Raw genomic sequence first — 17,457 nt, 5'->3', positions numbered from 1 at the left:
CTTTGCAGGCTGGGCCGGTGCGCACCGTTTCGCCGACAAATTTGCTGACCTGCAGAGTTCGCGTATCTGCTCGCCAGGGCGTTCTCTGGTTGGTCACTCATTGGAAAGGATGAAGTTGCAGGACCACTATACGTATAACTCTGGAGTATTCGCACGATTTTGGTTTCTATTTTTACTTTTCTCACTACTGGTGCTACTGAGAACATCTCTCTTATAATGCCCTAATTAATTTCCACAGAGTAAAGGGGCCGTAGGGCTTTATTGCCACGTTAACAACGGAGTGAAGAAAGACGCACTTAGAGAGTGGATAAGGAGGAAAGCTAAGGCGCGTGCTGAGGTGGAGAGCCATTCCTCCTGCTCCTTTTAGAACTTCATAAAGCTACGCTTGAAAAAGAGTTCACTGAATGCGGGACGAGCGAAGCTAAATGCGGTAGCCTGTATGCTCATTTGGTGGACCTCATAGCGATAAGATTAAATTGCACTCGAAGGCACGCAACGAAAAGCATAGACCTATTAGCAACATTCTAGACCACACGGAGGTCTTGAAGCTAGAATATAAATCGTTAAGGGTATTTACGCGCGAATGGCCCGTTAATCCGGCTGAGGCAGCCAATCCGCGAGCATCTGATTAATAGAACACTCATGGATTCAAATTTGCTTAGCCCGTTCTTAGTACGCACAAGAAAAAATGTTCGAAGCATTACGGAAAACCTTCCATTCGGCGTTCCTATGTCTTCGCCTGTTGGACCATAAGGGGCAAAGCCAGAGACTGATCGTGTAAGTGTCACGTTAAGCAGCGGACGTTGGAAGAGAAATAGGGCGGCCGCTCTATAGCCAGTGGTTTCTGTAGAAATCATCATCAACAGTTGTGCTGGCTTATACAAACAGCAATGCTTTTTCCAACGAAAATTACATAGAACACCAACCAGTATGGGACACCTTTACTTAGCTGCCTCTATCCAGACCCGTTTTATCCTTCGTCCGAGGAAACAAGTACCAACACACTCTAATATATTTTTAAATTTACCATAAATGTGTAGCCCCTTATGTTTTCTGCATGAATAACTGGACTTGGTTTCTGTACCACCAAGCGTAAGCTAACGACAGCGAGATTTTTTTAATAGAGAACGAAACATTATTATTATCTTATGTCATTCTGTCCTCGTTAAGAGCCTGCTTGTCCTCCAACATAGGCGCTTGAAAGACTTGTTAAGATGACACTAGCATTGATGGATGTCGGACCTTACGCTTAAACGTTCCAATGCTTCAAGAAACTGAAGTCGAAAACACCGAGAAATATATGGATCCTCTTCTATGAACTATAAAAAAATCCGTTTACCGAGCTGTGTTGACTGATCATGTACGAATAAATAAGTTTAACAAGATTACTTTGCTAGTTTGCCAACGAAAACCAATATATGAAGCTTAAAATGTACTAACTGCTAATTGACATTAAATAACGATAACTTTTACTTATTATATAATAATAATAATCATGTTTATTCCCTATTTACTGATCCAATTAGAGTATTATTATTATTTAGAGATCCCATTAGACAATAACCAGTAGCTTATCAGAGAAATGTGGTCTTATTTTGAGTCTATCGATATGTTTCAACATATATTGATCTGCAAGCCTCGTACCATATTTCTGCTTAGTAATGGAGTTGTCTGCCTTATGCATTGTAGTAAATTTGAATGATGGGTATATAGCAGGAAGTACTTTTGGAATACATGTGTGTAGCTCAGATGAACGGGACACTCATAGTTCATTGTAATGTCTTGCTAGGTGTGTTGTGCATATATATATAAACGGGGCAAGAGCTAAGTTACCAAAGATGAAGAAGGCGTTCCGTGCACCGTAAAGACACAAAATGCCATTTGCAGCTGGCGACCCGAGTTGGATCTCGGAAATGAGGAAGAAAATGACACATATAGATCATCCAGCAAAAACCGCAAATCAATTTTTATTGTATCGTAGTGTTTTATTTTGAGTGTGTTTACTTTGAGGAGTGTTTTACATTGTCTGAATAAATAATTCGTTGAATTTTCTCTTTTTTTCCGAACTTGCCTATCGAAATATTACTGGCTTGCTTAGAAATATTGATCTACTGTATAGTGGCAAAACTCAGATGGTTCTTATACGTTTATTTCGTCCCTTTTCAGCATCAGCCCTCGCTAGAGGTCGGCGGGATGGAGGGCGGAGAGGCAGCGCTTCGTCAGAAGTGCAAGGCGCTTAAAGATGAGTACGACACACTTCACAAGTGCTACGCAGATCTCGTCCAGGTAAGTGCATATGATCGTATTCGTATATAATACAAGGGAAAAAGTCCAGAATCTAGCCGTGTGCATAGTTCAACCTCTCTACAGATAGACAATGTGCGCGTGTGAAAGGGACCTGCGGTTGGCCAGCTTTAGTGGTTTCCAAAGCAAAGACTAACAAAGACCTTGCTGACGATATCCATGCGCTTTGCATCTTCGTTCGTTCTATTTGTTGGTTGCACGTTAGAGAAGAGAACACATATTTCACACATGTTGGATTAAACCTATAGATATGCTGCATAAAAGTGCCAATTAAAATATATATATTTCGCGATGCTCCTTCGATAAAGAACTGTCGACCCGGCAGAACGATATTATGAGTTTCTCCAAGCCTCAAAAAGACGAGCCGAGTTATTTTATGAGCACAAAAATTATCGAGGAAGAAGAAAACTGCAAAAAAACGATGCAAGGCGAGCCGGCACGAGACTTTGGCGCTCCTGCATTCGACCCGTATGTATACGACTTATTGGCTGATTGGCTTTTGGGCGAGCCGTTACCTAGGTTGGTCGCATACTTCAGGCTGACTTGATGTAAAAGTAGGTCGGTAATTCAACCAAAAAGCATCTGACTTTGCTCTGCGATTCATCGGCAGCGGCGCCTGCTCACATTACCCAGAATTCGGCAAGGGAACCGCTGTCATCAGATTCGTCTTCCTTGTTATCGTTTGTTCTCGTCGATGTTCTCTTCGGTGTTCCTATCACCGGCATCATAACTGTTGTTGACGGCACTGACTCCACTAAAATAAGCCAGAAGTTAAGCAACAATTAAATGCAGAACATATGTCCTTTCCTGCCTCGAATCGTAGCAGCGGCGCCATGGCCTGCCTATGGTGCTCGATTGCGCAAAAACTTACATTTCGCAGTCGGTTTTGGTTTGCTGTTGGGCTTGTACAGGGCTAAGGGAGAACGCTTACGGTTACGTTGTTCACAGTGGAAGCAGCGACAGGACAACCGTTTATGGACGGTACCCTGACAGGCAAAGGAAATGGCAATACAGACACTTTACGCTTCTAATATTTCTGTTTTGTTCTCATAAATCATGGTAGAATTGCCAAACGATTGATAAAAAGGGGAAATCCATCACAGTAAAAAGGACAATTCAAGGATTCAAATGCCATTTTTACATGGCATGAATCGACAGTCAGAATATGCCCACGCAATAAAAGCAATATGTACTCACAATAATCGCCTACGCACCGTGTTGGTCGATTTTTGCTTATAGCTAGTTTTTTTTTTCTTGTCGAAGAACGACTTACTTACCGACAACAGGGGGGCTCCCTTAGTCTTATTTAATCGCATTTCATGTTGTAGTCAGGTACGGCTTGAGTTAGCTCACCGAGTTATGGGTTCACGATCGCTTGCACTTTCACAGAACAACAGAACGATGGAAGGGGAGTGAGCTCTTTGGTAGCTGGGGCACACTACGAAGGGGTGCGTTGGTGCTGCGGCGAGGGCGGTCTGGATAACGTTCCATAGACGAGCTCCGTCCTGTAGTATCAGGACCACCGATGCCATAGGTGGCAGTTGCGGCTAAAGCTGTAAGCTGTTGAGGTTTAGTATGTATGTCATCTTGACGAGCTAGTTCTGTTGAGGCCGTTATGACCGCTTCCGCTTTCTGTAGCAGGTATTGACTGCCGGGTTCGTTCACTAAGGGCGCTGTACTTTGCCCCGCAGTCGTCCGTGTGGTTGAAGTAACGTTAACGATGGCACGATGGCAGTGGCAGCGATGGAAGAGCATTAGGTCCTTGGCCGATTTGCCGGTATGTAAGCTGGTCCTTCATGTGTCTGTCCTGACCAGCGTTTCACCATTTTTCTCTCGTTCACCGGCGGCAGTGACCGTTGCCTTCTGTTCAACGTGCTGAGGTGGGCCTAGGTGGCCCAATGTGAGTCTCATCCTACCGTTTCAGCTTATCCTTTGACTTCTGCTTCTACTTCGTCTTTTCTTAATTGTCCTCCTCGTGCTCTCTGCGCTTCTTCTCTTTTGTTTTGGCCTTTCTCTTGCTCGATAGTTTCCGTTCGCCCAGTAAGAAGGTTGCAAAAAAAGAGACGAAGAAAGGTTTTAGTAAAAAGGGCTTTTCAACCGCAGCAATTGCTACATGAACCAATCAATCGAAATTAATATGCTTCAAATGATAGAAAAATTATCGTCGAAACTGTCTCTTCAGATCCGACGACGAAGATATGCATGACACGTACTATATTCACAGATGTGTACATAGTATACTTAGAGTAACTTACGCGCACACACACACTTGCACCTAATACAACAAAACGAACTGAGACCAATGGAAAATCACTATATTATAATAATACTGTCGAACTTTTGCTTTTAGTATACATGCGGCCATGGATACGCCTACGCTGACGATGAATAGAATATTCCGCTTCTAAAGTAACTCTCCTTTACTGGAATACCGCCTGCTTGCTCGCTGAGAATTCGTTCAGTATATATATACGAGATTTTCTATATCTCTGCTTTTGCGCTTGCTACCACCTTCTAGCCCAGCTGGTAGATCCTGACTCTCTTGTTAAAGAAGTTGGGCGGCTGAAACGGTAGCGCGTAACCGCGAACGAAATACTGTCCTAACTCTTCTACAGGCAGGTGGATTAGAGCTGGCGAACGCCGACTCCTGCCAAACTTGTCCTTCTGCCGTTGTTGCCTACAGGACTATTAGGGCCGTAACGACCACCGAATGCTGTTACGACGACACCGCCCAGACGATAGCATTCGGTTGTGCCCGTACAGACGCTTCTCGCTTCCCCCTACCGCAAACAACGACAGCAGATATAGCTGGGATTGGCAAGAATAGGCGTCATTGGGGATCGCACCCCAGCGGGAACTATGGGTAGGACGCTGTGAGGCGTGAGATCGGAGTTGGACCGACTGCAGAGCAGCGCTGACTGCTCGCCGACTATGCGGGCATATTCTGCTTCGCATTTCGCAGATTCCGTGTGTTCAGTTACGGGCAACCAGCCTCTTCCGTTACACTGCACAGGATCCGTTCCAAGCCTAAGCGTCGCAGTCGCTGGCGCTGACGGTCTAATATGCTACTGTGTTCCAGTGTCTCGCATGGCAGACTCTGGCAAGTACACACGAGTACGCCCAGAGACATACACATGTTAGACCAAACGCAGCACTATCGGGGACAGTCACGACTTTTACATTGCGACCGAGTGGCTCTCTGCTCCGGCCTGGTTCGAGCGCGGACAAGCCCTCGCTTGTTACCGTCTTCCTTATCGTATTTCTCATTCGCTCGTCGTTTCTTCAGAGGATTAGGGAAGAGTAAGGGCTTTTAATGCTCGGTCTCAAAAGTCTCATTGCGGAAAATCAGGAGCACAAATAAGTAGCAGCGCCAGTAACCTAAACAGAGAGGACAAAGGAAGTCTCTCTGTTCATTCGCTTGCTTTGTCTCCTTGTCGAGTCGTTGGCTTCTGCAGTGAATTGACGACAAGCGATAGACGACGGACATATTCCAAATGGCGCTACAAAGCAGACGGCACCGAAATGGGCCTGGAATAGTGGCAACGGATGCACTAGCCACTGCTGCAATGCGACTGGGCGGGTTCTTCGGCCGCACTCGACCGATAGAGGACAAGACATTTCTATGTCGAATACGGCACTATTGATTTATGAGAAAGCAGTAATCGCTTTGGGTGAGCACTCATCCCTTCGTTTGTTGAACTTACGAATCGAACAACGTCAGACTTGAAGCTTGTGCTGTTATGTGCGGCTGCTGTATAGTCTTTCTGCATCGTAACTACCCGAAATGAGGCTGTATAGCTGTACAGTGTGAGACTGAAGTAGCATCGACTACAGTGACGTTCTGCCCGAAGACTACTTCTTTTCTGCCGGTTCCTTCCTTTTCGCTATCATCGAGTACATTTTGTTAATGGCCGTTACTATATCCAGACAGTACTAGATAGCTGGTAGGCGGCACCTACCAGCTAGCCGGCTAGTCCGCCCACCGTTAACGCACGTGGCTGGAAGGATAGATGCAGTAAACGACAAATGTTTGGCACGAACATAAAAACGAATCGTAGCTTGAGAACGTGAGAAAGAATACACGCAGCCACAGACACCCATACATACAAATATAACTGAAAGTAGGAGGCCTTCTGGAAGAGGTTGTTAACTTTAGGGACAGTGACGATGGAGGCCAGCAGCAGTATCAGCAGCATTAGGATCCGTTAGCCTATGGGACCTTGACAGAAACAGGAGGCAGTACAATGGAACCGCTGACTCCATCTTGTCTGGAGAGGACGTTGAGTTTTTTCTTCCGGGACCAACCAAGTGGTGATGTCATTTGCAGATGACGACGATGACGGCAGCACCAGCAGCATCGACAGTAACCCAGACTACACGCCGATGAGCAGCCCCAGAAAGAAAGAGAACGGCAAGAGAGTCTGTACGCAGACGAACGAACGTGCAAAGTAAATTGCAAATATTGCTTACCGCCAGCTACTGCTGCTGTACCTCGCACTTGACTCGCGCGTCCGTTGATCCCATAACCTTCACTCACTCTTTCAGCTCTTTCGCTCTCTTTCTGCTACTATAGATTGGAGCGGTGAACAGCTTTGAGACAGATGGCGCTTTATAAAGATGTTGATGAGCATGTGACCGTTGTACGCTGCTACTGCGGCGGCTGGATATGACGCTCATCTTATTAGTGTTTTGCTTTCTAACTATATATATATATACACACATTATACATGCATCTAAATGCTCCCTTCAAGTTATGTATAACTGAGCAAAGATGTGCATTGTATGTATTGCGCAAAGGCTACCGCGCGAAAACTTTAGCCGTACTTTAAACAGACAATTAGGCTAAGTTACTAGTGTCTGCAGAACGAACATGACCGATCATGCTTGCTAATGGTTCAGGCGACGCGAGATTCACGCGAATACACTTATCGCCACATACTAGGCGTTAAATCAAGAAAATCATTCTGATGATATCTTAACAGGCGATAAATCTTAAACACGCAAATATGAACCTATAGTGATTGTCTTTGACTAGCCACGAAGAGAGCATCTTCTAAGGGGTAGTATGTAGAGTTAAGCAAAGGTCCCAAACAGACAGAATCTGTTTGAAGCTTTCGGAAAAAACAGTAACAACCAGCTATTACTCTATTTGGATGCTTGTTTAGTATTAGAAAATGCTTTTGCTGTGGACGCTTTGGACGCTCCTAATAGCCTAACAGATATATGTGCTGCATTCCTAATGTTCTTGCTCCGCTACGTTCTTAATTGCTTTGACGCAGGTACACTCATCGCACGTGTCGAAGATGGAGCTTTCGCAAGAAGATATGGCTCGGCTCAAAAAGCAGCTGGACGACGCGAAACGCGAGCGTGATGCTGCACTCCGCGAATGCGCGGGGCTGCAGCAACAATGCACGGCCGCCATCCGACAGTGGGACAACGCACTCAGGGAACGAAACGATGCGCGCGAACAACTCCAAAGAACCCAACAGCAGCGGGATGACGCCATGAAGGAGATCAACCAGGCAATGGCCATCCGGCTTAAGGCTGGCAAAGACCTGAATAGGCTCACCGAGGAACGCAATGCAGCTGTACAGGAGTACGCTCTGATCATGAGCGAGCGCGACAGTGTACATAAGGAAATGGAAAAGTTCCAAGAGGAGCTCGCAACAAAGAATTCTGAGCTATCTACTAGCGAGAACAAAATCAAAAGCTTGCAAGATGAAAATGAAGGCCTAAAGCGGGAGATTGCGTCGGCGCTGCAGGATCGAGACCGTGCACTCAAGGAGTGTAACCAACTCCGAGAGTGCTCCCCACTGCAAAAGCAGCATGAACAAGACTCGCAAGCTTATAAGGATCAGATTGAAGCGCTTCACAAAGAAGTTACCAAGCTCAAGAATGAACTTACCGAAGCTCAACAAGTAATTTCAATACGATATATTTATATATATAATTGCAATATTTATGCTAGCGTAAGCCTTGCCAATCTTCGTACGCTTGTAAAGCAAAAATGGTTCCCTAGACTGCTTCTACATATTTCTGTAGATTGGGTAGCACAGTTTCATCGACAGCCTAATTCAATATTCGAACGTTTCATATATAAATACCATTGTAAAGCTCACCGGCCCAAATAATTTCTGTATCTGTAAATGTGCTCTCACAGGATAACCCGTACATATAATTTGTTCATTTATCTATTGTACGTATAACGTACAGAAACGATACGCAAAGCTTGTACGGAATTCAAGCGTGTCTGTCCGGTTCGATCAGAATAGTCGTGTTATGTTATGCAAACCATCCAATAGCTGAATCGAGGAACCACGCTCCAGGCCTGGGGGAATGATGATTCGAGCGCATTGTCGCGTGTTCTGTCTTTGAATGGATTCTGGATTCTGTGTGCCTGTGCGTATTTGTCCCGTCCAATTTTGCAGGAGGCCGAAGTAAGCAAGCGAAGACGGGACTGGGCGTTCAGCGAGCGTGACAAGATCGTCCTCGAGAGGGAAAGTATCCGGGCACTTTGCGACCGTCTGCGAAAGGAGCGCGACCGTGCGGTTTCGGAACTGGCGGAAGCCCTTAGAGACTCGGATGACGCCAAGAGACAAGCGAATAAGGAACTTAATGAACTTCGTCAAATGCAGCTGGGAGTGGCTCTAAGCAAGGATTCAGCTATTGACATCATGGAGGAGTTCGAAGCGAGCACCAAAACGGTCAAACTGGTACGTAGCAACTTGATTGATTTTTAATTGCTGGTATTCGTCCTCCACCTGTGCTTTAATACGTTTACAGTATTTTCCATATTGCATTCTGATTTTACGTAAATAATACATATAGCGCACATATTGCCACGAATTAAAAATAAATCTCTCTTTCTCTCTCTGTGCCAACTAGTAGAAACAACAATGGGTCATAACAACAAAGAGTAACAAAAAATTTCATATATTAATTAACGCAACCAGCTAGCTACCTATTAAATATAAAAGGAAGTATTATTATTATTATGTTGTTATTCATGTTCTATTATAGATATTAGTTTTTATCGCCTGCACCAAGGTTTTTTTCCATATTTTTTCTTTTTGCTTGTTGAAATTGAATTTTTTTTAGAAGCTCGATGGATTGGAGAACGGCGGAGGGTTTGAGACATGCAAAAACAATGATACATTGTGGGTTTCCCGAATAGAAGCTGGAGGTCCCGCCGACGGAAAGCTTCTACTGCAGGACCAAATTATTAAAATCAATGGAGCCAGTGTATTCCAGATGGGAGTTGAAGTTGCGCAAGAGATGTTACAGAAGGCTACAGACTATCTCAAGTTGGAGGTGAGGCGTAGAGCCAGTTCTCAGCATAAGCATTCCAGTAGAAGGGGCTATTTCTTTTGTGAACTTCAAATCCCTGAAAAGGAGACCCATGGACTCGTACTCGAGGCCGGTGTTTACGTCGCTCAAACTGTCCCAGGCACACCGGGGGCACAAGTATTACAGGCAGGAGACCGCATTCTCAGTATCGATGGACAGGTCGTTACCGATATGCAGCTCGCCCTTGAGAAGCTGGACAAGCCTGGCCGATTTCAACTTCAAGTTTGTCGATTCGGCAACTCTATCAACAGTAGCAGCAAAAACGATGATACCAAGGACCGATCAGCGAATATTATCCTAAAACAGTTCAGCTCGGTGTGTGTTCAGACCGATGAGAAACTGGCGAAAACATTGGTATCACCATCGGAGAAAAAGGCGTCCAACACGTTATTGGATCGCGCTAAAAACAAGATCTTTGGCGAGAAAAAATCGACGCGCCCTCTGTCCACGATACAGAGCAGCAATGATACGAAGGAGGCAATCTTTGAGCTCGACTCTGTCATTGACCGGTTTTCAAGCGAAAGGAAATCAGCAAAGAGTCATAAGGGATCAAGCACTAGCAGTAGTAAAGAGAATCATCGTGGTACTAGCAGCGCTCCAAACAACGGGGGAACTTGGCCGAAATATAAGGGTGCTCTGACCGAACACCAGTTACAGGCGGGTGAAAAGGTCTCACTAAACGTAAACACATTGCAAACAACGCACAAGCGAAAGGAACGTAAGTCAATTCCAAAACAATTCTACCACTCGAGTTCTGATTCCAGCCCCGTTTCTAGCGGAAGCTCACCGATTAAGATGGACGCCTATGTCCCTCAAACGTCCTCCGAGATCCTTAGGGAGTTCAACAGTTTAGTACAGACGGCGCCCAGTTCGCGAAATCACTCACAGGATCGGTATTATAGTATGACTACTCCCAGGCCGCATTCGAAGCCATTGGCCGTTAAAGGATCTTCTGGTCTTGTCACTGCTCAAGTAAGTGTACACAAAACGGCCGTAAAGAATGTGTTCGTTTTACAGAAGATATAAAGCGTTCGAAAGACGATTGATACATGCTAGCATTCCAATCCATTTCAACGTTGGCTTCCCACCTGATCGTACGTTTGCATATTTAGTAAGATCTTTCGCATCTGAATCGTTATGGTATTATCATTGGTTATTATTAATCAATGCAGAATTAATATCATGGTAAGGATCAGTTATAAATTGTTGTCACTAACAAATTAGTAATAAAATAGGTTAAAATAATGCCCTCTATTAAGTATACTAGTCCGAATTATAATAACGTTCATCATTAATTTCTTTTTCGTTCGCGTCCCATAAAGGCCTATTCTAGTCTTATATAGCTACATACTGTGTGTTCTCATCTTAATGAATCCCACCAGACCTCTTCTATGCAAGTGTCTACGCGTCCACGCTCGGCTCACTATACGGCCTCGATTCTCGACGGAAGTTACGGAAGCCATTATGGAGCGCATTCGGCTGGAAATGGCAGTGTGAAAGAGTCCGCCTATGAAATGATTCTCCCGGCTCCGCTAGAGCCATCAGCTCTCAACTCGCTAAATCCATTGAATACGCTTAACCCGCTCAATCCACACGGAGCCCTCGGAGGCCATGGCACTCACAGTGCTGCTTCCCACCACGGCGGTCATGGAGGGGCTCACAACCCTCTATATCCGAACTACTACACGACGGGGAGTAGTCACAGCACGAGGCACGCCATATCGGCAGTAGGACACGTTGGTCCCGTGTGCTGTCCTCCGGGGCCTGGTCCTTATATGTCACGCAGTGGGGACTCACTCCTCAGCGCAGGAGCAGAGTCGTCGTCAACCAACACATTCACACCGTCCACCGGGTACGGTATAAAGGACAGTAGCCATTACTCAGGTGAGAACAGAGCCTCATGTATAACAGCCTAACGGCTGTTCCGGACGTAGAACTCGAAACGTTTTACTTCAATGAGAATAGAGTCAAAGTACGATGGAGTTATTAGGTAAGTATAATTAAGAAAGATTTTATGAAAGAATGATGGAGAAGGAGAACAAACGTATGCTAAATATCGCATTAAGGGATGAAAGGAGCGACAAAGATTGAAGTTAGTAGTAATCCTCTTTTTTTGGTAGTTCTATTTTTAGATGCTTCCGTGAACTAGAGGTAGACCAAAATGTGTCTTTGGTGCAGCTGGGAGCTGTGTAAAAAAACAGTCTAGAGTTTTCTGTTTATTTGTCCCATGCTGACACTGTGCTATGTATGCATAATGCCAAAGTTGTTTTATGACGTGCTAAAAGACTAGCCCTAATTATTTTCTAAATAATCATTTAAAAAATATATTTACGAAAAGCTGTGGACTGGAACCGTACACGCTTCCTGTGGTATAAGCCATACTAACCTGCATGTTGATTTTGCTTTTTTTTTCTGTGTTTGACCGTTTGTTACAAATATTCGACGACTATAAATGTTGGCGGCAATTGTAGGGGGTAGTTATACGCCGTCGCCATGTCCTTCGTCGCTGGCTGCCTACCAGACGTCATACAGTCCGACGTATGGAATCGAGTTTGGCCACTTTCACGGAGCGCCGTACCCGGGTCCGCACGTCCCTCCTATTCCGCCGTTGCACGCCGATCACGGAGCGCTCGGCGGAACTCATGCTCATGTGCATGGCGCGCATATGAGCGTGATGCATGCGAGTGGCGGAGTCGGAGGCACCGGCATTGGTGGAGGGGCGCCGACAACGGCCGATGTTGGAGTGTCAATTGCCGGTCTTGCCACGTTCCCCAAGCGACAGCAACGCATCAGGATTCCGTCAACTCCCAGTGTGAGCTCGTCTGCGGGACGGGTGTCAACGGGCAGCATTGACCGAGAACATCAACATCGACCTGCCTCACCACTGCAGCCGGCGCTGACTGTCGAGCTTATCAACTCATCAGGAGGAGACATTGAGCTCAATCCGAAGAACCGAAAGCCCAAAGCAGGCGACACACGAAGGTAAGATATAATAGTATTACACGTTATCATAGCATAATTTGTCTTCACTATAATACAGTGGCAACTTATGCGCCCACGACGGTTAAGGGCAGTATGAACCTAGGGTTCGAATCATAAAATTGACGTGTTTGTCCGTACTGGCCGAGGTCAAGCTTCTAATGCATTAGAAGGCGGGCAACTGTAACGCTTAGAATGTTTGTTTTGGTTACTTGTGCGCCAATAAGCAGCCTCACGTATGCCCATATGTATTTGGTTTTACCTGTTCTATAACTGCACGCATTAACTGTCCCTTTCTCGTGCATAATTCATCAACATACTCATCAAGGTCTGTTAGCTATTTTTCTCAGGTAAAGCTACAGTTGGTTCAAGCCTGCTTGACTTGAACCCGAGCTCACCGCGGTGCCTCCTTGTGGTCCTACGATAGTTGCTCCGTTTGCCTGCACCAGTCTTTTCGCGCCTCTGCTGCACTTAAATAATCACTACACTATACTCATTAGCATGGTCTTATTCCGCTACCTGAAGCTGAAACAAGTTTTCCTTATCAATATATCATAAAATATTATTCCTTTGACAAGGTCGATTGCGCAAAAAAATAGAAAAGTATCGATGTTTCCCAGAACTACTCAGATCTTTTCTCTGGAAGCCATCATTTTCGACTGCATAGCAAAAACGGAACATATTCCAATATTCGATTTAGTGGTTACTATGTAAAACATGAAAAAATAAGCGAATTTTGTAGTTGAATATCTACCAAATTTGCAATTGTTGCGGGGACACGTGGCCAAAAAAAGATACACGTTAGAGTCTATGGAAAGCTATTCTTTATACTTGCCGCTTTGACTTATAACATTGCTCGTTATGATGAACATACGTACTTGTAAGTACGTACGTTCATCATAACTTCGTCATAAATTCTTTTCTAAGCGCGTCGGCTCTGAGCAAATTGTCACTTAGCTGATAAAACACTGAAGTGATAATGGAAGGCGCCGCGTAGATAAGCCTCATAAACCTCTAAAGCGTACAGATATATTACCCTAAGTATGAGAACCAAAGCGGGAAGCAGCATATAATTTACTCTGAAAATTTAAACAAAAGCCGCTTCCTCGCATACACTACAAGAGCGGCACCAGTAGAATGATCAGTAAGATATCGGATGATTATTATAATCGCGTGGACAACTGCATTAAATGGCTGTGTCTCTTGATAACTGACGTGCCCGTCTTTACTTTCTTGATTCAAAGCAGGGTCACATCATTAGTTAAAGTCTGAGCACCTCTTTTGCCTTTGGGCCTGCGAAAATCCAATTGGCGGCGCCAACGTGTGTGCCTCTCTGTATATTTATGTGTCGGTATTTATGCCTGAGAGTATTTCCGGTATAACAATGAAAAACGTGCCTCTAGGTTAAGCTTAATGAAATATGCATCATTATAACTAGTCTTTAATAACAAAGCTGTGCTATCTCTGTCATTATTACATCCCTACCCACCTCCTACTTGTTTAAATATGCCTCCAGCGATACCTTTCCTTATACTAGCCAATGTGAGTTCAGTATGTTTGTCTCGTGCTAAAAGTGTTCTCCTCGAATTTATTGTGTGCCATGGGTATAGTTAATATTCGTTATTAGTAATCATCGCGTTACTTCATAGGTTTTATCGGGTGTGTCTGTTTAACATTGCAGAATCATAATCGAAAAGAGCAAAGAACCCCTGGGAATCCAAATCAAGGGCGGCGCGGGGCAAAGCATCTTTGTGTCGTCAGTGACTGAGAATTCGTTAGCGGAAAAAGCTGGCCTACAGATCGGTGACCAACTCTTGGAAGTGTGCGGCATTAACATGCGGAATGCCACTTATCAATTGGCAGCTAACGTTCTACGGCAATGTCGAGATAGTATGACTATGCTGGTGCAATTTAACCCTGACAAATATCGGGAGGGTTGCTCTACGCCCGGGGGAGCAAGCAGCAGTGCGAGCGAAAGTCCGCCGGATACACCGCACGCCTCGCCAAAGACCCAGTACCGACAGAGTCAATCGGGGACAGCGGGCAGTGGCCCTAACGTGACCATGGCCACTGGTGGTGTCGTCGTCGTTAGTGGAAGTGGCAACGGCAGCAGTAGTGTCACAAAACGCCACCGCAGCCCGGGAGCCGCTGGGCCCAGTGTATGCGTCGACGCGCGGGAAGCTCGAAGCCGTTCGAATGACGATCTATCGTCGGCGGGTGGGAACTCAACGTTGACCCGAAGCAGTCATAAAAGTGTAGGAGGAGGCGTTGGAGGCACCGTGTACCTGCCTCAACCGCTGCAGGCACACGGCCATTCCCATACAAAAATGGTCGGTAGCGGAGGTGAGCCTAGTAGTGGGAATAGCGGTGGCAGCAAACGCGAACCCACTGCTGTGAGTAGCATTGGAGCCGTGGGTAGTAGCGTTAGCAAAGGCGGTGTTCGGTGCGATTCGTCAAAGCCAACAGAGCCCCGTGTCGTTGTGCTGAACAAACCCAGCAGCTCGAACCTCGGCATCACTCTGCTGGGCGGCAATGCTGTCGGTATATTCGTTCACTCGGTAGAGCCGGACTCGCCCGCGGCCACTGGCCTGCGACCCGGCGATCAGATTCTTGAGTACAACGGGATCGATCTACGTAATTTCACTGCGGAAGACGCAGCCTCGGAGTTAGCTAAGCCGACGGGCGAGAGCGCACAATTGAAGGTGCTTGTTCAGGAGAACATGGAGAGGTACATGGAAATTCAGGAGTATGGCAGCGGCGATGCGTTTTATGTTCGCGCTCTTTTCGACCGGCCTGCCACTGATGGATCTCTACCCATCAAGAAAGACGACGTATTCTTTGTCGATAACACCATGTATAAAGGTGGGTTGGGAAAAGATATTTGATTAAAGGAAGAGCATCCAGAAGGAAAAAGATTATTCTTCTATTATACATTACGGGATGATACACGAAAACAGCATTTAAGCCCTGATACTCGGCCCAATATATTGTTATAGATGGTAGTCGCCATTGTTTTCTATTGCTTCTTCTACCCTGTGCGCGTGTGTCGTTTTGGTCTTGTTGCGGGGGCAGGCGTCAACGGTCTGTGGCGTGCCTGGTTGGTCGACCAGGAAGGACGAAAGTCGCGATGCGGATTCATTCCGTCGCGCTACAAAGCCGAGGAAGAGTTGGTACTGAGACGCTCCCTGCTCGACATGGCGGCGGATGAAGCCGGAAGAAGAGGTTCAGCCCGTCGCAGCTTCTTTCGGCGCCGCTCGAAGAACGCAAGCACCCGCGAGATCGCGGCCTACTCTGACGCATCAATTAACTCTTCAAGTTACTCCGCCGGCTCGGCAGCGTCGATGCTCGCTGCCGATGAGCTGCTCCCTCCGCCGACTTACCAACGGGTCGAGAAACTTTGCTGTAAGTTCTAGAGAGCACGAAGATATACGCATCCGTATATTGTATTCATAGGAATAGAGAAGTGAGACCAATTGCAGGAATGATTGTGGTTTTCATTGCAGATACGAGCTTTCGGCCTGTAATTCTGATTGGGCCGCTAAACGACGCCGTGATGGAGAAGCTAGAACAGGACTACCCAGACATGTTCCAGCGATGCCTAGCGGAGGCCATGCGCGGAACACCGCACCTTATGGAGAAAGGTGTTAGCGAGCTCAAAATTCTGGATTTCCAAAGGAGAGGCTCTCATTTCGAATGCACCACTATCAGTGCCATTAAAGCAATTTGCGAACAGGTACGAAGATTACAGGACTCTAGTACGTTGCTCCAATGCGACACTACTATTGATCAGGACTATGCGACTTGTTTGTAGAGGCTCCAATTCCAAGCCCCAATATTCTTTCTAGAAGCCTGTTGCCTGGAGTGCTGTAGGGACATTTTCTATTTAGCTTGCGGGAAAATTATAAACATAGTTATGCTGGGCGACCCTAACAATGGCGTTTGACTAAATCATCGGGTCCGTACGCTTTACTGATACTATACGTTCGCGATAATGAGACTTCAATCAAATACACATAACTAGAAATTCTCGATAGCTGCGCTAATTCTAAAACCGTATAAAACAGATTTGTATTTGTAAAAATTAAATTTTTCGGATCATTAGTAATCTGCACAATAACCGATATCGCAAAAACGTTAATTTTCAGAACTAATTCGTGACTGAGTGTTCATTTGTGTTATATATGGATTTTGCTTTATTTTTTTTTGCAGAGTCACGCGTTTTTAGACGTGAGCTTAAGCCTAGATGTGATCATAGAGCGCTTGAAGAAGTGCCAAATCTATCCGATTGTAATCTTTATCAAGTTCAAGTCTACGAAACAGATTCGTGAGGTGAAGGATTGCCGTTATCTTACCGAGAAGATGACTACGAAAGCCGCTAAGGAAATGTTCGAACATTCGGTCAAAATCGAAAGTGAATACAAACACCTTATCAATGGTATTATGCTAGTTAGTTTTACGGTTTTTTTTTTTGCCCTTTTCATATATATCTCACATAGCAGAAGTTTATGAAAGGCAAAACTATGGTACCGTTTGAATTTTTCATTCGTGTGAAGATGTATTTTCTAAAGCGGAAATCGTCCTCGGCTCGAAGCGGTCGAAGACAGTATGGAAGTAATCACTTACAGTATATTCTCTTAATATCCAGATAAATAATAGAAAAGGTTATAAGACAAAAATTAACGTTAATTAATTAATTAAGAGTTACGGATATTATGGAAATTCGTCCAAGTGATACAGCTTCGAATCTAAGATGCGTTGAAAACATTTTGTTTTCCTTTCACCTGATATATATATATATATAGACATATATATATAGATATATACATA

At 45.2% G+C, this 17,457-nt stretch overlaps 1 protein-coding gene and 2 long non-coding RNA genes across 8 annotated transcripts in view; 1 reads left to right on the top strand and 2 right to left on the bottom strand.

Annotated features, from left to right (window-relative positions):
* The window catches only part of LOC147758562 (uncharacterized), a 107,429-nt gene that overhangs the window by 14,608 nt on the left and 75,364 nt on the right, over nucleotides 1-17,457 (bottom strand). The window lies entirely within an intron of this gene.
* The window catches only part of Dlg5 (MAGUK family member discs large 5), a 50,396-nt gene that overhangs the window by 30,961 nt on the left and 1,978 nt on the right, over nucleotides 1-17,457 (top strand). For 5 of the 6 annotated variants that reach the window (XM_022809458.2, XM_022809546.2, XM_086976862.1 and 2 more), the window contains 10 exons: nucleotides 2,167-2,286; nucleotides 7,584-8,222; nucleotides 8,733-9,017; nucleotides 9,403-10,623; nucleotides 11,034-11,535; nucleotides 12,123-12,633; nucleotides 14,312-15,492; nucleotides 15,703-16,032; nucleotides 16,134-16,363; nucleotides 16,840-17,065. In XM_022809458.2, the coding sequence (XP_022665193.1) occupies nucleotides 2,167-2,286; nucleotides 7,584-8,222; nucleotides 8,733-9,017; nucleotides 9,403-10,623; nucleotides 11,034-11,535; nucleotides 12,123-12,633; nucleotides 14,312-15,492; nucleotides 15,703-16,032; nucleotides 16,134-16,363; nucleotides 16,840-17,065 (5,245 nt within the window). The remainder of the gene's footprint in view (nucleotides 1-2,166; nucleotides 2,287-7,583; nucleotides 8,223-8,732; nucleotides 9,018-9,402; nucleotides 10,624-11,033; nucleotides 11,536-12,122; nucleotides 12,634-14,311; nucleotides 15,493-15,702; nucleotides 16,033-16,133; nucleotides 16,364-16,839; nucleotides 17,066-17,457) is intronic. The other variant, XM_086976861.1, reaches the window with a different exon arrangement.
* On the bottom strand, nucleotides 2,283-7,587 carry LOC147758565 (uncharacterized). The gene is made up of 3 exons (XR_015318634.1): nucleotides 3,582-7,587; nucleotides 3,176-3,290; nucleotides 2,283-3,058 (listed from the first exon to the last, which is right to left on the bottom strand). It is a non-coding gene; the product is annotated as an uncharacterized LOC147758565 (long non-coding RNA).

Source organism: Varroa destructor, unplaced genomic scaffold, assembly GCF_002443255.2.
Source record: "Varroa destructor unplaced genomic scaffold, Vdes_3.0 BEIS01000001.1, whole genome shotgun sequence".
Classification (NCBI taxonomy): domain Eukaryota; kingdom Metazoa; phylum Arthropoda; class Arachnida; order Mesostigmata; family Varroidae; genus Varroa; species Varroa destructor.
Note: the sequence above shows the minus strand (reverse complement) of the source record. Positions and strands in the feature narration are given on the sequence as shown.